Source organism: Lynx canadensis, chromosome C2, assembly GCF_007474595.2.
Source record: "Lynx canadensis isolate LIC74 chromosome C2, mLynCan4.pri.v2, whole genome shotgun sequence".
NCBI lineage: Eukaryota > Metazoa > Chordata > Mammalia > Carnivora > Felidae > Lynx > Lynx canadensis.
The window spans coordinates 110,621,180-110,645,726 of NC_044311.2; the positions used below are offsets into that span (position 1 = coordinate 110,621,180).

General features: G+C 36.7%; 1 protein-coding gene across 1 annotated transcript in view; it reads right to left on the reverse strand.

Moving 5' to 3' along the window:
* Window positions 1-3,246: 3,246 nt before the first annotated feature.
* The window catches only part of ADGRG7 (adhesion G protein-coupled receptor G7), a 71,678-nt gene continuing 50,377 nt past the window's right edge, over window positions 3,247-24,547 (reverse strand). The window contains exons 13-16 of the mRNA XM_030329616.1: window positions 24,408-24,504; window positions 16,343-16,498; window positions 14,131-14,287; window positions 3,247-3,507 (exon numbers count right to left, since the gene is read on the reverse strand). Of these exons, the coding sequence (XP_030185476.1) occupies window positions 3,247-3,507; window positions 14,131-14,287; window positions 16,343-16,498; window positions 24,408-24,504 (671 nt within the window). The remainder of the gene's footprint in view (window positions 3,508-14,130; window positions 14,288-16,342; window positions 16,499-24,407; window positions 24,505-24,547) is intronic.

The window sequence follows — 24,547 nt, forward strand, 5'->3', positions numbered from 1 at the left end:
CGAAATCCAAAGGTCTAGATAGTTTGCTCCCTAAAGAAACTACATGTGCTACCATAAGCAAAAAGGCTACAGGACACTGTTACCATGCAAAATAAATCAGAAACATGGAAAACTGGCTCCATGTAATATCATGAAAAACAGTACTCTGAGTCTCCCTTTCCTGAAAGTTCCTTTTTCTTTTTAATTTTATTTGTTTATTTTGAGAGAGAGAGAGAGCAGGTGTGCATGAGCAGGGGAGGGGCAGAGAGAGAGGGAGAGAGAGAAAACCAAGCAGGTTCCACACACTGTCAGCACAGAGCCCAACATGGGGCTCAGTCTCACCAACCATGAGATCATGACCTGAGCCAAAATCGAGAGTGGGGCACTTACCTGACTGAGCCACCCAGGTGCCCTGTGAAATTTTCTATTCAAGGTAGGTCACCATTTGGCTCCTACAGTCCCTGTACTTGCTCTTCAACTTCCAAAGCACCAACTAATTAATTCTTGCTTTCCTTATCCACTGCATTCAAACTCTGTTCGGACAAGGCTCTAACAGGTTCATTCAGAGTAAGGGAAATGATTGATGAGCCCATCCTCAGTGTAACTGTTCACTCTCCACTCCAGGATATCCTGTCAACCAGGTCATCCCTCATCCCTCTACCTCACAGTGGGTATGGGACTCAGTCTGGCCCAGTACTCCCCGAGTACAAGTGTCTGTGGGCACGTGGCCAAGGAAGGTAAGCCGGTTCTTGGCTCCTTTTCTCTTCCTGCCCCTGCTTTACTCTGGATCATAGGAACCGAGCCCCACAGGTCTCTGGCTCAGCTAGTCTTCACTGACAGGAAGTTGCAGGGCAGGAAAAAGGGGATGCTAAAGGCCAGTTTTCAGCCATGTAATCCAACTGGAGGATGGAGTCAAGCACAGAAGGACAAAGATGCAGGAAACAGGGAGAGAAAACGAATCCTAACACATTCTTTGAACTCCTTGCTTTTGAACTCTAGACCTAAAGTTAGTATCATCATATATTTTGTTCTCTAAACCAGGACACTTGAGAGGAAAAGGGGTTGCTAGTAATACATAAGTCAGGACAACAGGTACAAATTAGGACTGACTCAGGCAAAGTAGAGCTTATAGTCACCCCACCTAAAACCAACTCAGTCCTTGGACTTTATAATTAATTGAGTCATAAAATTCTCTTTGACCCTTAACCTACTTCTAGTTGATCTCTACCACTAAACTTCCTGACCACTGCATGAGGTAAAGGTTTAAATCAGTAGAATTATTTACAAGTGGTAGGATTTCAGGGTAGATGGATGAACGTCGATGTCTGCCTAACTTATTCTCCACAATATGTATGTAAAGTTATCCTCTACAATACTTAAGTAAAGTTTGCACATTTTTTGGTACAGCCATTCCAGGAAGATTACATGGAATTTTGTTTGCTATACTCCCAAGAAGACTGAAAAAGTGAAAAGAAAACCAAAGTTGCCAACAGAACACACATACTCCACTCTGAGGCTAAATGAGGCTCTTTGGTGATTTTTTTTTTCACTTTAAAGTGGCCCTCACTTAAGGTTTACTTTCATTTGAATATAAATTTGGGGACATAGAATCAGTCACCCACATCTTTCAATTTTCCCAGTGTTCAGCCCCTATCTAGAGATATAACTATAGCAGCACTAAAAATACTCACTTCTGAGAACTGCTTTTCTTCTTTATCCTCTTCCCTTTACTTTTTCCCATTACCCTGTAAGGTCTCAGTTATTCTGCAGATGAGATAGGCTCTCAGCTAGTCTAGGAGTTCAACAGTCATTTAAAACCATTTTTATAAAAAATCACATGTTCTCTAGGGTGTGATGAGAAGGGTATGTCACAGCTCACATGACATTTGTTAGTCCCTTAGTTCAGTGCACTCATCGCAGTTGCCTAGTTTATGACACAACAGAACACCACAATTCAAAGACTGCATCTCCTAAGTTCAGTGGGAGTGCTCCCCATCCTAGTGGAGGTCATTTTTTTATTCAGGAAGCCTTTCATAATTCAAGTGTTTGAAATTCCAGGAGCAGCTAAATCTTTGAAAAGTTGTAAGTGATGATTGTGACTAACTTCTCATCTTTGGAGTCTCAGTGTCTCTTCATCAATAAAAACATAGATGTATCAAGAACCAGAAGGAAATATACAGAGACTTTAGTAACGAGCTCTTATTTTTGTGTCTCAATGCCCATTCCTTTTCTCTTTTTTATTTTTTTAATGTTTATTTATTTTTGAGACAGAGACAGAGACAGAGCACGAGTAGGGGCAGGGCAGAGAGAGAGAGAGAGAGAGAGAGAGAGAGACAGGGAGACACAGAATCTGAAAGAGGTTCCAGGCTCTGAGCTGTCAGCACAGAGCCCGACACGGGGCTTGAACTCGGGAGTGCCAAGATCATGACTTAGGATGAAGCTGGATGCTTAACCAACTGAGCCACCCAGGCACCCCTCACTGCCCATTTCTTATACAGCCACTTCCTCTGGTCACATAACATGCTCTCTTTTGAAAAAAACATCCCTTTTCAAAACAGAAAAAAATATCCTTTTCCAGAGATTAAATTGGTACAAAATTATTAAGTAGAAATAAAAGTATAAGAATAAAAGTATAAATTAAAATATTCACAAATCAAAAGTATTATATATATACAAGCAATTCCATACAGTGTTTATTAGGAGTCATTTTGTTTTTTGTTTTATTTATTTATTTTGAGAGAGAGAGAGAGAGAGAGAGACAGAGCAAGTGGGGGAGGGGCAGAGAGAGAGGGAAAGAGAGAATCCTATGCAGGCTCATGCTGCTAGTGCAGAGTCTTATGTGGGGCTCAAACTCACAAAGCTATGAGATCATGACAGAAACCAGGAGTCAGAAGCTTAACCAACTGAGCTACCTAGGCACCCTTCTTCTCATGTCCTTTTCATTAAATTGTAAAATAATTTGTTTTACCAAAGTTTGTCACATAGACTTTATGATATAAGTAGCAATTATAATCTTAAATTCTCTTGAATGCTGGGTAGAATTCTTCACCTCATACAGGTAAGAATCTATTGAATAATAGAAAAACTTCCAAATCTATTATCCCTGATGATAATAAACGACAGGTTTTATCTGATTCTCACCCTTGAGCAAAGTATGCTGAGGGAGACTTTCTGGGAGGACTGAGTAATAAACAAAAGAAACAGAATAAGCAAAACTTAAAATGAGTTGAATAAAAAGAGGATTACAAAAAGTAATAGTTTTACTGTCTAGATGCTTGGGTTTGCTTGGTCACTTTCAGAGAGTGTAGTTTCTTCTGTAATTACAGATGGTTCCAGCAGCCTAAAGTGTTCATTTAGGGCTGGAAATGACCTGAGCATGTTATACATCCTCACACGCAGCCTCAGTGAGGTCACTGATGGCAGTGACTTCTTTTTCCCAGTGGATAGTGACAGCAACTTCAACACTTTGGAAGCTTCATCCTGGAAGATTTTTGTTCTGACAGTGTAGAGGACAAAAATTTGCAATCCCTGGAGATAGAATAAAAGTTTAATGTTAGATCAGTGTTGAGATAACAGAATCAGGGAAACAATTTATTTTACTCTGCCAGACACCCTTCTCATCATGCTCAACAACTCCCCAACTTGAGTGATTATATCTGCAAGCTGTTGTGCACTTTGTTGAAAAGATGTTCTTCTCATATATGAAATGCTACATGTAGGCAGGAGAACTGGAAGACTTGAATTCAGGTTCCAGTTTACCACATGTTGGCTGTGTAACCGAGAAGCTCTTTCTCTTCCTGACACCAACTGGGAGTCCTACAATTCAACTGAATTCTGACACTAACAACCCAGAGTTAGTGTCAGATTCCACAGGTTAAGGCTCAGTCCCATGACTGCTTTCACTTCAGATGCTAATAGCAAATATTGGGTCCCCATATTACCCACACTTCTGTCTGACTTGACTACCATGACAGGGGTTCCCATAACCCACCTCCCCACTTCAGGTTTGATAATTTTCTAGAAATACTCACAGAACTCAGGAGAGCTCTTTACTTACTATTACCTGTTTATTATAAAGGATACAACCCAGGAGCAGCCAAATAGAAGAGATCATAGAACAAGGTGTGGAGGGAGGGGCATGGAACTTCCACTTCCATTCTCTGTCCAGGTGCACCACCCTCCCAGTACTTCAATATGTTCACCAACCCAGAAGCTCTCTAAACCCCTTAATTTAGGGCTTATTATGGAGGTTCCATTACACAGGTCTGGTAATTCAATCATTAGCCATTGGTGACCAACTCAATCTCCTGCCCTTCTACCTTTCCTGGAGGTTGAGGGGTGGGGCTGAAAGTTCCAAGCTTCAAATCAAGGTTTGGTCTTTCTGGCAATAAGCCTCCAGCCTAAAGCTTTCTAGGGACTCTGACCACCAGTCATTCATTAGCACACAAAAGAAACTCATATCACTCCAAAGATTCCAAGGATTTTAGGAACTGTGTGTCAGGAACTGAGGACAAAGACCAAATATTTTACGTTTGCGTGTACCAGAGTAATTTCGTTCTTTTCCTAACCTGTTTGGTTTTTTATTTCTGAAGGAGGTAGATTGACTACGGGTTACCTAATTCTTCCAGTTCTAAAAAAAAAAAAAAAAATTTAAGCACTTCTATTCATTGCTTTTCTGTCCTTTACATATAAAGATCAGATGTGCATGAGAAATTTGTCCATAAAAGACTGAGTACTATTTTCTGTACATTTTTAAAATAAAAACTACCACTTCATGAAGTCCTATTGGTATCAGATACTGCTTTTCCTTTAATCCTCATTATTTAATCCTAACACCAACCCTATGAAATGAGTCTTACTCTCCTTACTATCCTCATGTTAAGTGAGAAAACTATAGCTCAGATAAACTAAGTAACTTGCCTAACATTACCCAACCACTAGTCAGTAGAGTCTGGAGTTGAACTCAACTCCATTTGGTTCCAAAATTCTTCTATCCAATATACTACTCAACCTCTTGCTAGTAACTACAATAGAAAGATATTATAAAGTATATGATAGCATCTAAGCGTCCTGTGTTAATTTCTCATTAATATCCTTTGTGGAAATAACAGTTTAAATAATATCTATAGTTGAGTAATAGTATTGTGCCAATGTTCACTTTTTGATTTTGACAACGTAGCAGGGTTATATAAGATATCACTAGTGAAAGCTGGGAAAAGAGTGCGTGGGAACGCTATACTATTTTGCAACTTCTTGTTTTACACTATTTCAAAATTAAAAGTTATTTTTAAAAATCCATCATGTCTCCAGATTGGCATCTCTGGAGCCCAAGCCTTATTAGGATTTATTTCTAGAATCATATCCTATGAATACTGTGGTAGGAGACTTCTGGTACTGTGGTAAGATAACCCAAAGACTCTGAGAGGTTAACTAATAAAATCAATACATATCGGCAAGAGACAGACCAGTTCTCTGGCCAAAAGCAGGAAGGTTAACTTGATTGTTATCCAACAGGTGGTACCTACTTATCTGGGCCAGGCCTTGATGACACAAGGAAGTATGCATAGGGACACAGGTTTCAGAAGGACAAAGTGTTCACTGACCATCCTGATTGTTCAAGGAAGAGAGATTTATTTTGAAGACATGAGAAAACTGGTCCTCTTTGTGGAGTACACTATTTCATCTTTAAATTCTAAGGTAAAGACAAGACTGGATAGAATCTCTTGTTATGCGACAATGAGGAAAAGATCTAGACCATGGAAAATTCATAAAGACACCATCCTGTGAAACTCTGTCTGAGTAGCATTCCAATATTTCTATACTCCCAAAATCCCAAAGGTGTTATTGAAAAAGACAAAATGCATGGACCAAACTAATTCTCACTAGCACAAAGATCAAATTGTGTTTTTAAGTAATATTTATAGCACATAGTAAATGTCCATTAGAATTATAGCATTCTAAATCTAGAGGGAGGCTTACATATAAACAACTCACTTTAGTGTACATAAAAGTCAAACCCTTGTTTAAAGTGAAGATTTCTAGTTCTTACCTTGTAGATTCTGACTGACTAGGTAAGGGATGAGGCCCAGGAATAAGCATTTTAACATACTACGTAAATTCTGACCTAAGCAATATTCAGACACACTTTGAAAAACATAGTATCAATTTTAACACCCTCCTCCATTTTATATCTTACATATGTCACTCAGAAAGGTTGTATGACTTTCCTAAAATCATATGAATCATTAATGGTAAAGCTGGAAGACAGCCTGACTCTCCTTTAAGCTCAGTGCTCTTGCCATATGGCCACCCTCAGTTTTACTAGACATTATTAACATTTTGTAATGAGCCTCTAGTTGTAATGTGCCATTCATATCACAGAGAAGAGAATATCCTTGACTATACCTTCTTTCTGGTACTTCTCTAAATTCCTCATCACTCTAGACAACAAGCTCATGAGGCAATTGGTAATCCAGACCAACTAAGTTTATCCTATTTATTTCCCTTGAGGAATTTCCACTGGGTGTTGACAACAGTGAAAAACTACCTTATATCCATTTAGATTTAGTGGCAGGCACACATCCAGTGTTTGAGGCACTAATAAAAAGGCACTCTAGAGGGCTACCAGATAGAGGGTGAGGTGCTTACAAACATTAAACATGGTGGTAGCAATTTAAACATCCAAGCAGCTCTCACACTGCATTATACAGACTTTATCATTTGTGGTCCAGGCAAGTTTATCTAATACTTTTCCAATAGTTTCCATTTTGTATCAAAGACTTGCCTCCTCAGCGATATTTGACCAGGGCCAGAAACAACCAACATGATGGCAACTTCACACAGTGGTTACTACTTTCAGTGATGAGACAATCATCAAACACTGCAGTGTCTTCACAAAATATTAGACAAGTATAGCCCATACTGATATTAAGCAAGATGTTACCTACTATGAAAGATACACAAGCATGTTTCTTGCATGAGAGAACTGAAAACCTAGTTAAGGAGATAAAACTTGTATACATAAAAAGTTCATTGCTGAGTACAAGAAGAAAGAGGACAAATGAACTTACAAAACTACAATAATTCTATTTAATTTGATAAATTATATATTTTTATTTATTTAATAAATTAGTAAAGCTAGAATTAAAGTCATCACTTTAAGAGTTTAAAGCCTATAAGCAAATAATTTATGTGGATTATACCAATGTCAATTTCTTGGGTTTGATGTATTATAGTTGTATAAGATGTTGTCATTGGCATAGCTGGATGAAGGGTACATAGGAACTCTCTGTATGATTTTTGTAACTTCCTAGGGGTCCAAAATTTTTTTTTTAATTTTAAGGAATTGCATAAGAATGGGAAGAACCAAAAAGAAGAAGAAGGAAAAGAAAGAATTTTAACCTTTTTGTACAACATAAAATTTTAGTAAGTCTACAGAATTTCAAATAAAAAAAAGATTACTGCCAAGAATTAAATGCCAAGCTAATTTGTGGTTCATGTGTCATGGTACCCAAAGAAAAAGTATCAGTTAGCAAAGTCCTCATTAATATTTACTAACTACCTGGGGCACCTGGGTGGCTCAGTTGGTTGAGCATCCAACTTCGGCTCAGGTCATGATCTGGTGGTTCGTGAGTTCAAGCCCCACGTCAGGCTTTGTGCTCGAGCCTTTGTGTCAGGCTTTGAGTTCGAGCCCCACGTCAGCTCAGAGCCTGAAGCCTGCTTCAGATTCTGTGTCTCCCTCTCTCTCTGCCCCTCTCCTGCTCATGCTCTGTCTCTCTCTCTCAATAATAAAATAAACATTAAAAAAATATATTTACAACTATCCATTAAACAGTTATTCAAAAATATAATACTATTAATGAGATATTCATAAAGATTTAAAAGTTAAATATTAGGACATTCCAATATAAAATGACTAGCAAAAGGCATTGAAACTATGTAAGTATAAGAAAATGTAGTTGAGTATGTCAACTATACCTCAATAAAAAATATTTTTAAAGAAAAGAAAATACAGTTGATATCATTATCAAATATAATCCAAGCATTGTAAATAGCTCATGAAAGAAAATAATGTAGATGCTATAATTTAACAACAATAATTGCGGAGTAAATTTTAAATTGTACCAATAAAACCATGAGACAGGAAGCAGCTACACTGTATTAATGTTATTACCTTAAAAAGGAAGAAATCAATACATATTGTTTTATTCTGCAAATTGAAAATTATATCTTACAAAATTGTAATGTTTAATAAACAAAGATAACAATTAACAGAGGGAAAATATTCTAATAATTAGAGATTAAGTAAAAGAATACATAATTTATATAGCACAGTAAATATAAAACATAGGAAGAAATGGATAGATGTGAAAAAAGAAAATAAGACAGAATAAAATCAAACATATTAGTTTTGATGGCTAACATTTAGCTAAATAGGTAAAAGACTAACTTTTTTATTTTTTTTTATTTTTTTTTTCAACGTTTATTTATTTTTGGGACAGAGAGAGACAGAGCATGAACGGGGGAGGGGCAGAGAGAGAAGGAGACACAGAATCGGAAACAGGCTCCAGGCTCTGAGCCATCAGCCCAGAGCCTGACGCGGGGCTCGAACTCACAGACCGCGAGATCGTGACCTGGCTGAAGTCGGACGCTTAACCGACTGCGCCACCCAGGCGCCCCAAGACTAACTTTTTTAATAAAATGGAAAAACAATGAGAAAATTATTTTTAAAAACACAAATCTAAATATATGGGATCTATAAAATTTTTAAATCTTTATTTTTGAGTGAGAGAGAGAGCACATGCAAGCGGGAAAAGACAGAGAGAGAGGGAGACACAGAATCTGAAGCAGGTTGCAGGCTCTAAGCTGTCTTCACAGGGCCCGATGAAATCCACAAACTGTGAGATCATGACCTGAACTGAAGTCGGATGGACGCTTACCCGACTGAGACACCCAGGTGTCCCTAAATATATGGAATTTAAAATGAGGTAAGTCAAAACCAAAGTGACATAGAAAGCTTAAAGATTAAAACTAAGTAGATAAGATCAAATAAAAACAAATTAGAAGTTGCTACATTAATACATAGAAAATCATACTTCAAGGCAAAATGGGACCGAGAGTGCCTTGTTATATCAATGAAAGATATAATGCATCAGAAATATACAACATCCATAAATTTCTAGGAACATGAAATACAGCATTAAATTGTATGAATACAAATAGCAAGATTTCATATACAGAGGGAAAAGTCCTGGTAGTATTTTTTATCAGAGTAAAAGTCATTGTTCACTATGAAAGAAGGCATACAGTTAAGATGCACAGAGAGAAATTCTGATTTCAAGATAAGTCTTTCAGGGGTGCCTGGGTGGCTCAGTTGGTTAAGCATCCAACTCTTGATTTCAGCTCAGGTCATGATCTCATGGGTCATGAGTTCGAGCCCTGCACCAGGCTCTGCACTGACAGTGCACAGCCTGCTTGGGATTCCTTGTCTCCCGCTCTCTGTCCCTCCCCTGCTTGCTCTCTATCTCTCTCTCTCTCTCAAAACAAATAAACATTAAAAAAATTTTTAAGATAGGTCTTTCAGTAATGCATACTTGTTTTATCTTAGAGTTTGACATTGTGCATGCATACACACAAACAAAAATCCTCTAAGGTCAAGCAGAATTATCTTCATTTTTAATCTAACATTTTTGTTCATTTATGTCACTATTTTTATCATGATAAAAATCAAAAGATCACCATAATCCTTCTTACAGTAGATTCTCCCAAAATACTAATAGAATGACTTTCAAAAAAGAAAAAGAATATAAATCTTCATCTCCGATTTTAATACAAAATATAAATGCAATGTTTTTTAAAAGATTTATAATTAAATATATACTTGAGATAAGACTCAAGGAATAAAAGCACCTTTAGTCTTATGTATAATTATGTCACAAAAACAACTTCATAAGGTTCTTCTTTTATTAAATCAACCCTCATGAAGATAAAAACTACAAACTCTGAACAAAATATTTTTTAAAACCTACCTGAAGACACTGAAGGACAAATAAAAGCAGTTTGAAACTGGAAGGAGAATCTACATTTAAGAAAAAAGGAACTATAACTGGGTAGGATTCCTGTTATGTGTGGTTTTTTAATATCTTTCTGCCAGAAAGCACACTCTGATCAGCCCCACACAGGATGACTAAATGAGGGGTTAAAATAGGCAGTCTTATTAGGTTGAAGAATTGGAGGACAGGATTTAGGGCAACTACAACATCTGAAAAATAAGGAAGAATATTCAGAATATCCTGGAGGAAACAGAGAAGGGGAGCTCCAGATTCTGTTTATAAATTCTACCCAAATCTCTAATTACCTATAAACTGTAAATGCATAGAGTAAACACTAAGAAGTCTGTCTATGGCTAAAAAAGACTACATAGAGATTTCAGCTGTTGTCCACCCTAGGAGAGATAGTTTTCAGTTTTAGTCCAGCTAAGCTAATTATATGCTAAGTCCATTCTTGGTAGGAATAAAACAGAATGCAGAGTTGCTGCAGTGTATTATTTATAATGTCCAGGAAACAACCAAAATTACTAGACATATAAAGAAACAGGAAAACAAGGCTCATAGTAAACAAAAAGATAATCAGTAGAGATTGACTAAAATGACCCAGATGTTAGAGTTAGCAGACAAAGATTTTAAAGTGTTATGACAATACACGTAAAGTTGTAAAAGAAAATGTACTGAATTATGAGCCAAAAATTAAGAAAATCATCAAAATAAAACCTATTAAAAATTATAAGATAAAAATTCTGAAATGAAAAAAGTACAGTATCTGAAATAAAAATCACTAAATAGAGTTAACAGAAGACTGGAAATGATTAAAGATAAAATCAATGTCCTTGAAGATGGATCACTAAGATAATCCTATCTGATGAACAGCAAGAATAAAGAATGACAAAGAATAAACAGCTCAGGAACCTGTGGAACAATATCAGATGGTCTAACATATATGATTAAACTCCCAAAAAAGAGAAAAGTAAAATAACAGGGTAGAAAAAGTATTTGAAAAAATAAAGTTCAAAAATTCCTCAAGTTTGGTGAAAGATCTAAATAAACAGATTCTAGGAACTCAGCAATCCCAAGCAGAATGAATGCAAAGAAAATAATACCTGGGCATATCCTAGTGAAAATGCTGAAAATCAAAGATAAAGAGAATCCTGAAAGCAACCAGAGGAAAATAAAGTGTTACATAGATGGGGGGGAGGGGGGGCGGGAATATGAAACACTGAGTGTGTCCCATTAGAAACTAGAGCAGGTTTGTGAAATGACTTCTTCATAATACTTCATAAAAGTGAAAAATTTTTCAACCCATAATTCCATATTCAATGATAGTATCCTTCAAAAATGAAGGCAAACAGAAGAATAAAACACTTAAAATGGCAACAGAAAACAAATGGCAAAATGGTACATATAAATTCACCCATATTAATAATTACATCAGCTCTAAATAGACTAAATGTTACTTAAAAGACAGAGATTGTCAGGATGAACAAAAGGGTAATACCTGCCTATTTACTATCTACAAGATACATACTTTTAATGTAAAAGCACAGATAGGTTGAAAGTGAATATATTAAAAAAATATATACCCCATTAATCCAATATATACAAGAAGGCTGAATATCAGATAAAGTAGATGTCACAACAAAGAGTACTTTCAGAGTTATAGATGGACATTTCCAAAGGACAGTCGATTCCCTCAGAAGACATCACAATAATAAATGTATATGCATCTAATAGCAGAACTTTAAAATATGTGAAGCATATTGACAGAATTAAAGGCAAAATAGACAAATCCACAATCACAGTTAGAGATTTTAATGCACCTCTTTCAGCAATTGAGAAAAACAGGAAAAAATATTGGTAAGGATAGAAAATCTGTACAATACTAAAAATCATCTTAACCCTACTGACATTTTTAGAACACTACACCCAACTACACAATGCACATTCCTTTCAAGGGTAAATGTTTTATCAAGATATAGCAATTCATGTCCATAAAACCATCATCAATAAATTTAAAAGAAATGAAATAAAAAATTCACACAGAACTTACCAAGACTGAATAATGAAATAACAGAAAAACTAAATAGACCAATAGCAAGCAAGAATATTGAATAAATAATCAAAAGCTTCCTAATAAAGAAAAGTCCAGGACCTGATTACCTCACAGATGAATTCCACCACACATTTAAAAAATAATTAATATTAATTCCTCTTAAACTCTTCCAAAAAGCTGAAGAGGATAGAATACCTCCAAACTCATTTAACAAGGTCAACATTACCCTGATACTAAGCCAGACAAGGACACTGCTGGAAAGAAAATTGCAGGCCAATATCCTTGATGAACATAGATGCCAAAATCCTCAACAACTATGGGAGGTGATAGATGTTTTAATTATTTTGATCTTGGCAATCATTCAATAATGTATATGTATATCAAATCATGTTATACACTTTAAATATATACAATTATAAAAATGAACTATTGGGACCTATTAAAGATAAAAAGCTTCTGCACTGCAAAGGAAACAATCAGCAAAACTAAAAGGTAACCCACATAATGGGAAAAGATATTTGCAAATGACATACCAGATAAAGAGTTAGTATCCAAAATCTATAAAGAACTTACCAAACTCAACACCCAAAAAACGAATAATCCAGTGAAGAAATGGGCAGAAGACATGAATAGACACTTTTCCAAAGAACACATCCAGATGGCCAACAGACACATGAAAAGATGCTCAATATCACTCATCATCAGGGAAATACAATCAAAACCACACTGAGATACCACCTCACACCGGTCAGAGTTGCTAAAATTAACAACTCAGGAAACAACAGCAAAGATATGGAGAAAAGGGAACCCTCTTGCAATGTTGGTGGGAATGCATACAGGTGTAGCCACTCTGGAAAACAGTGTGGAGGTTCCTCAAAAAATTAAAAATAGAACTACCCTACAACCCAGCAATAGCACTACTAGAAATTTATCCAAAAGATATTGGAGTGCTGATTCATATGGGCACATGTACCTAATGTTTATAGCAGCACTTTCAACAATAGCCAAATTAAGGAAAGAGCCTAAATGTCCATCAACTGATGAATGGATAAAGAAGATGTGATTTATATATACAATGGAATACTACTTGGCAATGAAATCATGCTATTTGCAGCATCGTGGATGGGACTGGAAGGTATCATGCTGAGTGAAATAAGCCAGTCAGAGAAAGAGAGATATCATATGTTTTCACTCATATGTGAATCTCGAGAAACTTAACAGAAGACCATGGGGAAAGGGAAGGTGAAAAAAAAATAGTTACAGAGAGGGAAGGGGGCAAACCATAAGACACTCTTAAATACAGAGAACAATCTGAGAGTTGATGAGGGAGTGGGGGAAAGGGGAAAATGGGTGATGGGCACTGAGGAGGGCACTTGTTGGGATGAGCACTAGGTGTTGTATGTAAGCAATGAACCACAGGAAAATACCCCCCAAAACCAAGAGCACACTGTATACACTGTATGTTAGCTAACTTGACAATAAATTATATTTAAAATAAATAAATAAATAAATAAATAAATAAATAAATAAATGCAATTATATCTGTCAATTATTCCCAATTATTCCACAATAAAGGTTTTTTTTTTAAGATAAGACACATAATCTTATAAAATTGTTAGAAAACAGAGAGAAAGAAAAAATTCAGCCAATCCCACAGGGATCTAAGCTCCAGCAATAACTGTAACATTGTCCTTGTCAACCATGGTGAGGAGCTGTCGTGAACCTATTGCCTGGGAGACAGGAATCAGAAGTGTTTGCCAAGCCAATTGCTGTACAAAATTTCTTCTGCTTAGAGAAGAGAAAATAACGTGGTCCAACCCTACTATAATTATATTCTATAAACTCCATCCAGGAAAGGACACAATAGGTAGGTCATAAAGAGATTTCTTTCCTCTTCCTTCAAAATGTACTAAAAACAGAGTCTCCTAAAATGTAATAAACAATGACCTTCAGGGGTTTCAAAAGAAGAAAACTTCAGTTTAGTCCAGGGTGATGTCATCTCCACCACTGCATGGTGTGCTACTTTCAGACTAACCCACACCATACCTGAGTAGTGTTGAAAAGGCAGAACATGTAGCTGAAGACAGTCCTGATGACATCATTATCAATTAGCATAAGGTATGCCAGAATCCAGGTAATTCCAAAAACAACTGCAATTGATAACATACTAAGAATCTTCTTTAGGGATGAAACCTTTTTTGTGCTAGGTAAGAGAAAGCAAGAAAGAAAATATGAGATTTTTACTTACTAATATAATTTTATTTATTAATATCATGTTTACCCTCTAATTGAGAATACATATTCAGCTGTCCATACACACTATTTAACAATATTATGCATTAGGTGGAAAAAGCATATTAGACCTATGTCCAGATAAAATATGATTTAGCAAGCTTTATTTGTAAAGAACGTGATACCTGCTTAAAAGCTCAGGCGTAAACAGTCCCTTAAATACTACTGCAGTCACACACAGTACTACTGTGTGTGAAATTTCACACACAAAAATACCAATGTTTTCTTTGTAAAGGAATTTTATTTTGGCAATTACTTTGTGGATCAGCCAGTGAGCAATCCTTTTCTGAACATCTGGGACTTTCCCATGATGCAGGTTGATACGGGAATGACAGGTTATTACAATGTAGAAATGTAGGAATCTGGGCTCAGCCATATGACTTACTAGTGGGATGTTAGCAATTGTTCCACAAGCAGAAGCTTGAATGCATTTTGCTCAGTAGAGCCGGCCTTTTTTTGTTGCTCTTTGGAATCCTAACTTCACTATGTCAAGAAGCATAGACTGGCCTAATTGATGATGAGAGACCACATGGAGCAAAGCTTAGTTTTCCCAGCTGAGCAGCTCTCACTCAAAACCAACCAACCAAACACCATCAGGCATAAAAATAAGTCATCTTAGATCATCCATCCATATTCAAGCCATCCAAGACCAGAAAAACCACCTGATCAACATTCAAATTTATGACAAATAGTAAATATTTGTCACTCTAAGCCACTAAGTTTGGGGTGGTTTGTTATGTAGCAAAAGCTAACGGATACAATGAAAGATAGTTTGTTAAGCAATTAAACTGTGACCTGATTTTCACTGTAACTAAGCCAACTTAAGAACAATGATCTACCAGTCAAAATTAGAGATACACATTTGTTGCTGTCCATGGCCAAAATGATACCGTTTTGTACAAAGCAAATATAACTAATATGCAATTAGACTAAGAAGATTTTACCAAGATTTTTCTTCATTACCAGTAAAATAAAGATTTGAAAGATTATCAGTGATAGTCTTTTCCCCCCACATTTCCTCTCAATGTGGACTATCATTCATATAGGAAAGATGATACTTACTCTTGATCAATAAAGCACATATTTAAGATGATATTCCCACTAATGACAGTTTTCACCCATATGTGCATACCAAATGGATCCATTCAGTGACCAACAAAACTCACAGATGTGCTTACAGTAAATGTACTGGTGATAAACACAGTCTTGTAAAATTAAACCTGCTGGGTTCATGGCTTCATTAGCACTGTGTTCTAACCAATCTGCATTGTTGGGAGGTGGGGATGGACAGTATATTTGTTTAACAGTTTCTGTTATTTGTCTCTCCAACTGAAAGCTGTTTTGTTTACCAGGGATGACAATGAAAAAGCTTATTGGAGTCAGAAAGGTTATAGAAAGGAGAGAAGCAGTATACATGGGAATTGATAATCCAGAGAATCCAGGGAGCATATGTCCCCCCTGCAGGAAATGTGGACCCAATGTTTCCAGATGCTCCAATATTTTCAAGAGAAAATACAATTTTTAAGTGAAATCTCCCAATTTTATATGTTTTAAATGAATTTTAAAAACAAAGCCATACTCAGATTCAAGAAACACATGTAAAATATAGCCTGTAGCTCTAGTTACCAGCATCTCCTCACAATCTTCCAACTTCTTTAATTATCCAAATCTTATTTCTTGAATATTTGAGACTGGGAGAGAAAATTTTTTTTTCTTGAAGTCTTTGGGTTTAGTTTTTAGTTGGGCTCATATAGCACAAAAGTGTGTTATGTAATACATTGTTGGAAGATGAGGGGAAGATTTACTTTCTGAGACAAAGTTTAAAAGAAAATCTGCCTTGCAAACCCCGTATCCTTGCCATTGTACCAGAGTCTGAAAACTCTTTGGGGAACTGTGGGCATATTAAAGTGCTGTATTATGTATCAGATGAGTCATGCCTGAAGTTTCCCATAATTGGTAATCTTACCTTGTCAGATTGCGATTATTCTTCCATATCACTTTGACTATGATGATAATAAATATAACAATATTGTTGATGAGGATAATAGTCACAGGTAAGACGAATGACCATAAAAATGGACTAGTTATAAGATCTTTTTTATCTGGAACTGCCAGCCAGCAGCTATGGAGAGAAAAAAAATAATTTTAGTAGACTACAAAAGCTATACATACTGGTTCTCTATGTTATTAATGTTACTGACATTCATTTTACTGAAAGAACTGCTAAAAGCCAATATTGCTTCGCATTCCATATATTTGAAATGACTTTCAAGAATTCAACCACTAGAAAAAAAAATGAAACGGATTAGTTCTGCTGTATTTCTTGATGTATGGGCTAGTGGAAAGAAAATGGCTTTTCAGTCAGGCAGACCAAATTTACATGTCGCTCTATCACTTACTAGATGTCTGACTTTAGGGAAGTTATTGTTTTATTTCATTCTTGAACATGTAGGAGATCGAATGGTTCAAAATTTTAAAGGTACAAATAATCAGAGAAAGACAACTACCCCTACAACCATCCCTCCTACAACTATCCCTTCTCACCTAGTTTCTATCTCCAGTGTTAATCAATGTTTCTTGTGTATTCTTCCAGATTTAGGCTATGCATAAACCATCAATTGTTTTTTCTGATTTTTAAACAAATCATAATATATGATACTTCTATACCTTACTTAACAACATCTCTTGGAGATAACTCCAGATGAGATTATAAAGATTGTTCTCATTACTTTTTATAGCTACATACTGCTCCATTATTTTGTTATACCATAAATTATTTACATAGTTTCTTACTTTATAAAAATATTTTAATAGTTATTTAACCTTACTGCATCTGTTTTGTTTTGTTTTGTTTTTTTTTTGTTACTGTTACAATTAGTGATGGTGGTTTTGGTGATGTTTTTTCTCATCTATGAAGTATAGTAATCACTTCCTGGCATTGTTGTAAGAATGAATTCATTTATTTAATAAGTATTTATAGAACACATGCTATGTGGCAGACATTGTTCTAGATATCAGATATTAGAAGTGAACCACAAAATAATCCAAATATTCTTTCTGTATGACATGATACTATATATAGAAAACTCTAAAAACTCCACCAAAAGAACTGATAAATGAATTCAGTCAAGTTGCAGGAAACGAAATCAATGTACAGAAATCTGTTGCATTCCTATACCCTAATAATTAAGCAGCAGAAAGTGAAACTAAGAAAACAATGTCATTTACAATTGCACCAAAAACAAGAAAATGTCTAGGAATAAACTTAACCAAAGAGGTGAAAGACCTGTACTCCAAAAACTATAAAACACTGATGAAAGAAATTCAAGATGACACAAAGAGATGGAAAGACATTCTATGCTCATGGATTGGAAAAAAAAATATTATTAAAATGTCTATACTACTCAAAGCAATCTTCAGATTTAATGCAATCCCTATCAAAATATTGTGGGAAATAAACTTAGAAACTCCCTGGGCTTGCACCAATGGGTTAACAAGGCATAAAGAATTACAAAGCCATAGGATGCTCACACCCAAGTTTGGGTAAATAAGATTAGGTGAATAAGGATAGAGAAGGGGGGCTAAGGCCCCCAAAATAGAGTAGGGGGGGCAAAGCCACCAGAATTGGGGGCGCAAAGGCCCCCATACAAAGGTATATCTGGTAAGCAAGGTTAGGTATTCAGGGCAAAAATGCCCCCCAATTTAGTACTATAACTGGGAAGAGAAAGCTGCTTTTACAGAAAGAAAGGACCAAATCAGGTAAACAGGTACCTAGGGCTATAGACCTGATGTGGGTGAAGCTGCTCAGAGTGGAGCTGATTAGCAAAAGAAAAGGTGCCTTGTTAACCCTGAGGTTACTTGCTCTATCTGTTTTATCCCCTACACTGGTTAAGATAAACAGACACGGTGCCTCATGTCTGCTGTTAACAACCTCCTGCCCATCTGCCCGGCACCAGGATTTTGTTTTATATTGACCCAAACTCCTAACACTGTATATCTTCAAAACCCCCTTTCCCTCATGCCCATGCGTTAATGTTCACAAATTCATTGTCTCTTTGTACATGTCCATCACATTTGTAAGTCTTCTGATCTTAATAAATACGGGGCAAGCACTCTTATTCGGAGCTCTTGTCTTTTCCCAGACATTGGCCATCTCTCACTTTTAATCCTGCATCCACTCTCTTGCTGAACAAGAGAGAACTTTAGGCTTAGAGTCTACAACAAATACTAATAGCATTTTTCATAGAACTAAAACAATCCTAAAATTTGTATGGAACCACAAAAGACCTCAAATAGCCAAAGCAAATTTGAAAAAGAAAAACAAAACTGGAGGTATCACAATTCCAGACATCAAGTTATATTATAAAGTGGTACTTTAAAACAATATAGTACTGGCATAAAAACAGACACGCAGATCAATTAAATAGACTAGAAAGCCCAGAAATAAACCCACAATTATATGGTAAATTAATCTTCAACAAAGAAGGAATGAATATACAATGGGAGAAAGTATCTTTAATAAATGATGTTAGGAAAACTGGACAGTTACATGCAAAAGAATGAAACTGGACCATTGTATCTTACCATGCACAAAAACAAACTCAAATGGATGAAAGACCTATATGTGACGCCTAAAATATAACAGCCCTTGAAGAGAGCACAGGCAGTAATGTCTCTAACATTGGCGATAGACACATTTCCCTACATATATCTCCTTAGGCTATGAAAATAAAAGCAAAAATAAACTGTTAGGACTATACCAAAGCAAAAAGTTTCTGCACAGTAATGGAAACAATCAACACAGCTATAAGGCAACCTACTGAATGGGAGAAGATATTTGCAAATGACGTATCCGATAAAGGGTTATTATCCAAAATATGTAAAGAACCGATACAACTCAATATCTGTAAAACAAATAATCCAATTAAAAACGGTCAGAAGATGGGGCGCCTGGGTGGCGCAGTCGGTTAAGCGTCCGACTTCAGCCAGGTCACGATCTCGCGGTCCGTGAGTTCGAGCCCCGTGTCAGGCTCTGGGCTGACGGCTCAGAGCCTGGAGCCTGTTTCCGATTCTGTGTCTCCCTCTCTCTCTGCCCCTCCCCCGTTCATGCTCTGTCTCTCTCTGTCCCAAAAATAAATAAACGTTAAAAAAAAATTAAAAATGGTCAGAAGACATGAAAAGACATTTCTCCAAAGAAGACATCCAGATGGCCAACAGACACACAAAAGGTGTTCAATATCACTCATCATGAGGGAATTGCAAATCAAAACTACAATGAGATACCACCTCATGCCTGTCAGAATGGCTAAAAACAAAACACAAGAAACAGCAAATGTTGGCAAGTGTACAGGCAAGGGTACGGAGAAAAAGGAACCCTCTTCGTTAAATTTAAAGAACCAGGAATGCAAGCTGGAACAGCCACTATGGAAAACAATCCGGGGTTCCTCAAAAAAATAAAAATAGAACTTCCCTACAATCCCAGCAATTGCACCACTGGGTATTTACCCAAAAAATACAAAATGACTAATTCAAAAAGATACATGTATATCCATGTCTATTGAAGCATTATTTACAATAGCAAACTATGGAAGCAGCCCAAGGGTCCATCGACAGATGAATGGATAAAGATGTCACACACACACACACACACACACACACACACACACACACACACACTGGAATATTATTCAGCCATAAAAAAGAATGAAATCTTGCCATTTGCAACAATGGATGGAGATAGAGAGTATAATGCTAAGGAAAATAAGTCAGACAAAAACAAATACCATATGATCTCACTCATATGTGGAATTTAAGAAATGAAACAAATGAGCAAAGGAAAAAGAGAGAGAGAGACAAACCAAGAAACAGACTCTTAACTACAAAGAACAAACTGATGATTACAAGAGGGGAGGTGGGGGGGGGGGATGGGTGAAATAGGTGATGGGGATTAAAGAGCACACTTACCATGATGAAAAAAATTAAAAAATAAAAATTCCTTTTTTTAGTGATTTTGAAGGAGAGGAATACATAAAACTACAAATAAAATATACACTGTGTCAGATGGTTACCAGTGATATGGAGAAAAATAAAGCAGGTAATGAGAGTAGGTATTACTATGTGTATGTGTATGTATATGTGTTGGGGGGGAGGGTTTCAATTTAAATAGAGTTGTCAGAAAAAGCATTATGGAAAAAAGTGATATTTCTTTCAGCAAAGATCTGAAGTAGATAAGGGGGAGGGTGTTCTAGGCAGAGGGAACAGCAAGTGCAAAGGCCCTGATTTGAGAACTGAAGGAATAGCAAAGAATCTAGTGCAGCTAGACATAGTATGTAGATGGCATTAGTGAAAAGATGCAAATTATGTTATGGCTTTATCAGTTGTTGCATGTACTCTTGATGAGAAGGAGAAACCTGACATGATCTATCTTGAGATCTGGAAGTATTACTCTAGCTAGATGCAGGGATAATAGAAGAGGATACACAAGAGTAGGAAATCACCTAGGAGTCTATTACAATAATCTGGTGACTTGGACCAGGAGAGGAGATGTTAGGAAAGAGTCTGATTCCCAATATATTTAAAGTAAAGCAAAGGATTTATTTACAGGTTGGATGTGAGATGTAGGAGAATTAAGAGTGATTCCAAGTTCTTTGGCCTGAGTACCTAGAAGGATGGAGTTTACCATTAGTGAGATGGGGAAAATGATAAGAAGAGCAGGTTAGGGAGTGAAGAAGACCAGAAGACATCCCATTAGACACCCAAGGGGAGGTGTCAGGTGGGCGCTATTATTTTTTTAATGTTTATTTTTGAGAGAGAGAGAGAGAGAGAGAGAGAGAAAAGACAGAGTGCAAGTGGGGGAGGGGCAGAGAGAGGGGAGACAGAATCTGAAGCAGGCTCCAGGCTCTGAGTTGTCAGCACAGAGCCTGATGCGGGGCTCCAACTCAAAACCGTGAGATCATGACCTGAGCCAAAGTCAGATGTTTAACCGACTGAGCCACCCAGGCGCCCCAGGTGGGCATTATTATTAACAAAATAATTTAAGACTCCCTGGCATTTAGTTAATGTATGTTTTCTTTCCCCTGCGGGCAAAACACCATTATTATACATGTCAGAGGATTTCTAAACTGTTTTGCATTGTAATTTGTTATATTTTAAATTATTAGAAACTTATTTCTAATCCAAATGACCTGAAGGAAACTGGGAAGATGTTCAAATCTCTGTAATGAATTAAAAAATAAAAAGGAGTGCCTTCATCCATTAACAGATAGAATAGGTCTATCCTTAAATAAAATGGTGAGAGTGAGCAAGTTTATCTTCAGGATTTTAGGCTTTCCTTTCATGTGTAACTGGAGGCCAACCCTCCTGCCATTCACAGAAGAAACAGGAGAGCACTTGGCTGAGAATTTAATGAAATCCTTCTGAGAGGAAGGATTTCAAATCTCTAGAAGCAACTTGGTGACAAAGCAAGCGGCTATCAAAAGTTTTATTTTTAAAAAATATTTTTTAACATTTATTTATTTTTGAGAGAGAGAGAGAGTGAGCTGTCAGCACAGAGCCCAATGCAGGGCTCAAACTCACGAGCTGTGAGATCATGACCTGAGACAAAGTTGGGCACTTAACTGGCTGAGCCACCCAGGCACACTGCAAGTGGCTATCAAAAGTTTTAAGTGAAAAAGATGAACACACTTCTTATCTAGGCAGTCTAGAGAAACACAGCTTAAGAGGGGAAGAAAGGATAGAGAAAGAAAATGAACAATACACATCTATTGGATAAAGGCAGACTTGTTAATTATGAAACAATTTGACAAATACATATACATATACAAATATATATACATATATATATTTTTCCTTACCTGAGTCTTGAGTTGTTTCTACTTTTGACAATACAATTTCTGAGGATTACTATTTGTACTATAGATCTGTGTGTGTGTGTGTGTGTGTGTGTGTGTGTGTGTGAATGTGTGTGCGTGCGTGTGTGCCTATAAATGTACGCAGGACTTCTCAGCCACCTCATACCACTGGGGAGACCTGGAAGGGAAATAGGCTTAGATACCCATGGTCGTCAGGAAGTGTGCACTAAGACAGGACTCCTCACCCCCTCTTTCCTTTGTCCTTCCTGGAGAGAGAGTCGTGCTTAATCTCTTCTCATAATAGCCTTTCCTATTGTTATTCTGGGTTTAATAACTCAGATTTGAGAAATAGGCTGTCTAAGAGAGGATGGTTCCTACAGTCAGACTAACCCTTTTAGGTATGGAGTGGAATTTCTAGAATTAAGATTGGAGAGCACACAATGGAGGCTGATCTGACAAATAGCTATGGACCTGAGGTCTGGAGAGCATCACAAGTGGACCTCAGATGAACTGTTTAATTCCATGGTGATTTTGCCAGAAAACATACCATGAAGACAGCTCTATCATATGCAGTATTCACCTGAAAAGAATTTCCCTCTCGGGCATTATAATTTTCCATGTTACCTCAATCCTTCAGGAAAGTACGAAACAGCCTATATGATGGCAGCACTGACAATCAGGGGATGGAGCATTAAGGAGGAGTGTGTCCTGCCCTGCAGTCACCCCTTAATTGGGTCCTTGCAGAGATAGCCGTACATGAGGGGAACTGGGTTAGGGGTTTCACGTGTGACTGGCAGAGCTGGGAGCAGTGGGGGAGAGTGTGGGATATGGTGGTATAATTGCTGGGAGGGTAACTCAAGAAACCAAAAAATACTCCCTTCTCTTTCCACATACATCCTGAAAAAATGTGACCATTGATGCATGTGTATAGGGTGAAAGGTGGGGGATGAGTCCAAGGTGAGGCAGATATTCATGTTAAGCATCCTTCCTCTCTTTCCAACTTCTATTATCAGTTGCTTAGTGTCTTCCTTAACACCTACAGTGTGCTCAGGAAAGAATCTGCTCTTAATTATTTATAGCTCAATGTGAATATATCTAAGATGGTAGGCTTCTTTCTCCTGAAGGCCTTGACAGTAGTATGTCTAGCCCTGTCCCAGGGTTAGGGAAGGAAATCAGTGATGCTATATGAAGTGAATTACCTGCCCCGTGACATATTTGCATCTTACCCCTGTTCTGTAATTGTGGAATTAAAACATTTTTTAACTAATTAAAAGATATTTAACCCTAATTAAACAGAGAAAATAGTACCTGGAGTATTTGGCCCCTAAAATCAAGCCAGGAAGACAGCTTCCTAGTCTACAGTTGGGCATGGTCAGCCCTGGAACTAGATATGCACCCTGACTACACAGACTTTCCTTGGGTGTACTGGCACATTTCCTAGAATTCTGTTGTTGTTTTTTTAAGTTGCTTTGGGACCTACGGTGGATCTGGGGATGAGAATGGCTGGATTATAAAAGGAGAAGGGAGGATAAATTAAAGAGCAGTTGCTGTTTGGCAGCAGACACACATGTAAAGAGTTCAGCTCAGTTTTCTTCTCTCCCACCTCACATAAAAAGCAAACACCATACAGTCAGGTATTTCCATTAGTAAGAGTTAATTATTCACACTATAATCACAGAAAGAATTTGTAATGTGTGATAAATCATCATCAAGTATTCATAATAATCTTATCAATATAGAACTGGTAAAAAGCATGGATAGTGCTTTTCAAGTTATGAAATATTTTCACACTCGCTTGACCCCTCACCATGACCTCAGAGTGGGTATTACTATCATTGTAATTCCCATTTTCTAGATTAAAAAAACTAAGATAAAGGGTTACTAAGGATCACACATATTGTGTCCTATGATTTTCAGGCTTAATTAAAGAAGACAAATCTACTATAAGAAGTTCAGATTATAAATTTAGAAGGTAATTACTTGTTTTACAAAAGGATTTATCATAGGGAACTTTTATGTCACTATATTTAAAATATAATGTGTTCTTTGAGAATTTGAAATACCCACTTATGACAGTTATAAAGTGAGATTCATATGTACATTGATACTTACATTCAATATCACTGAACAGTTACACTCTTATATCAAATAAATGAACATTTCTTAAAAATATAAACTCACATTTCCTCTTGCCGGTACTGTAACTCCCATTGTGGATCATTTCTATTCTGAGAAAAAATAATTCCCACTGTCAGAGCCACCACGATAGCTGGGACTCCTATGTGGCAAAAGAGAGGCACCAAATTAATAATTTACCCAAA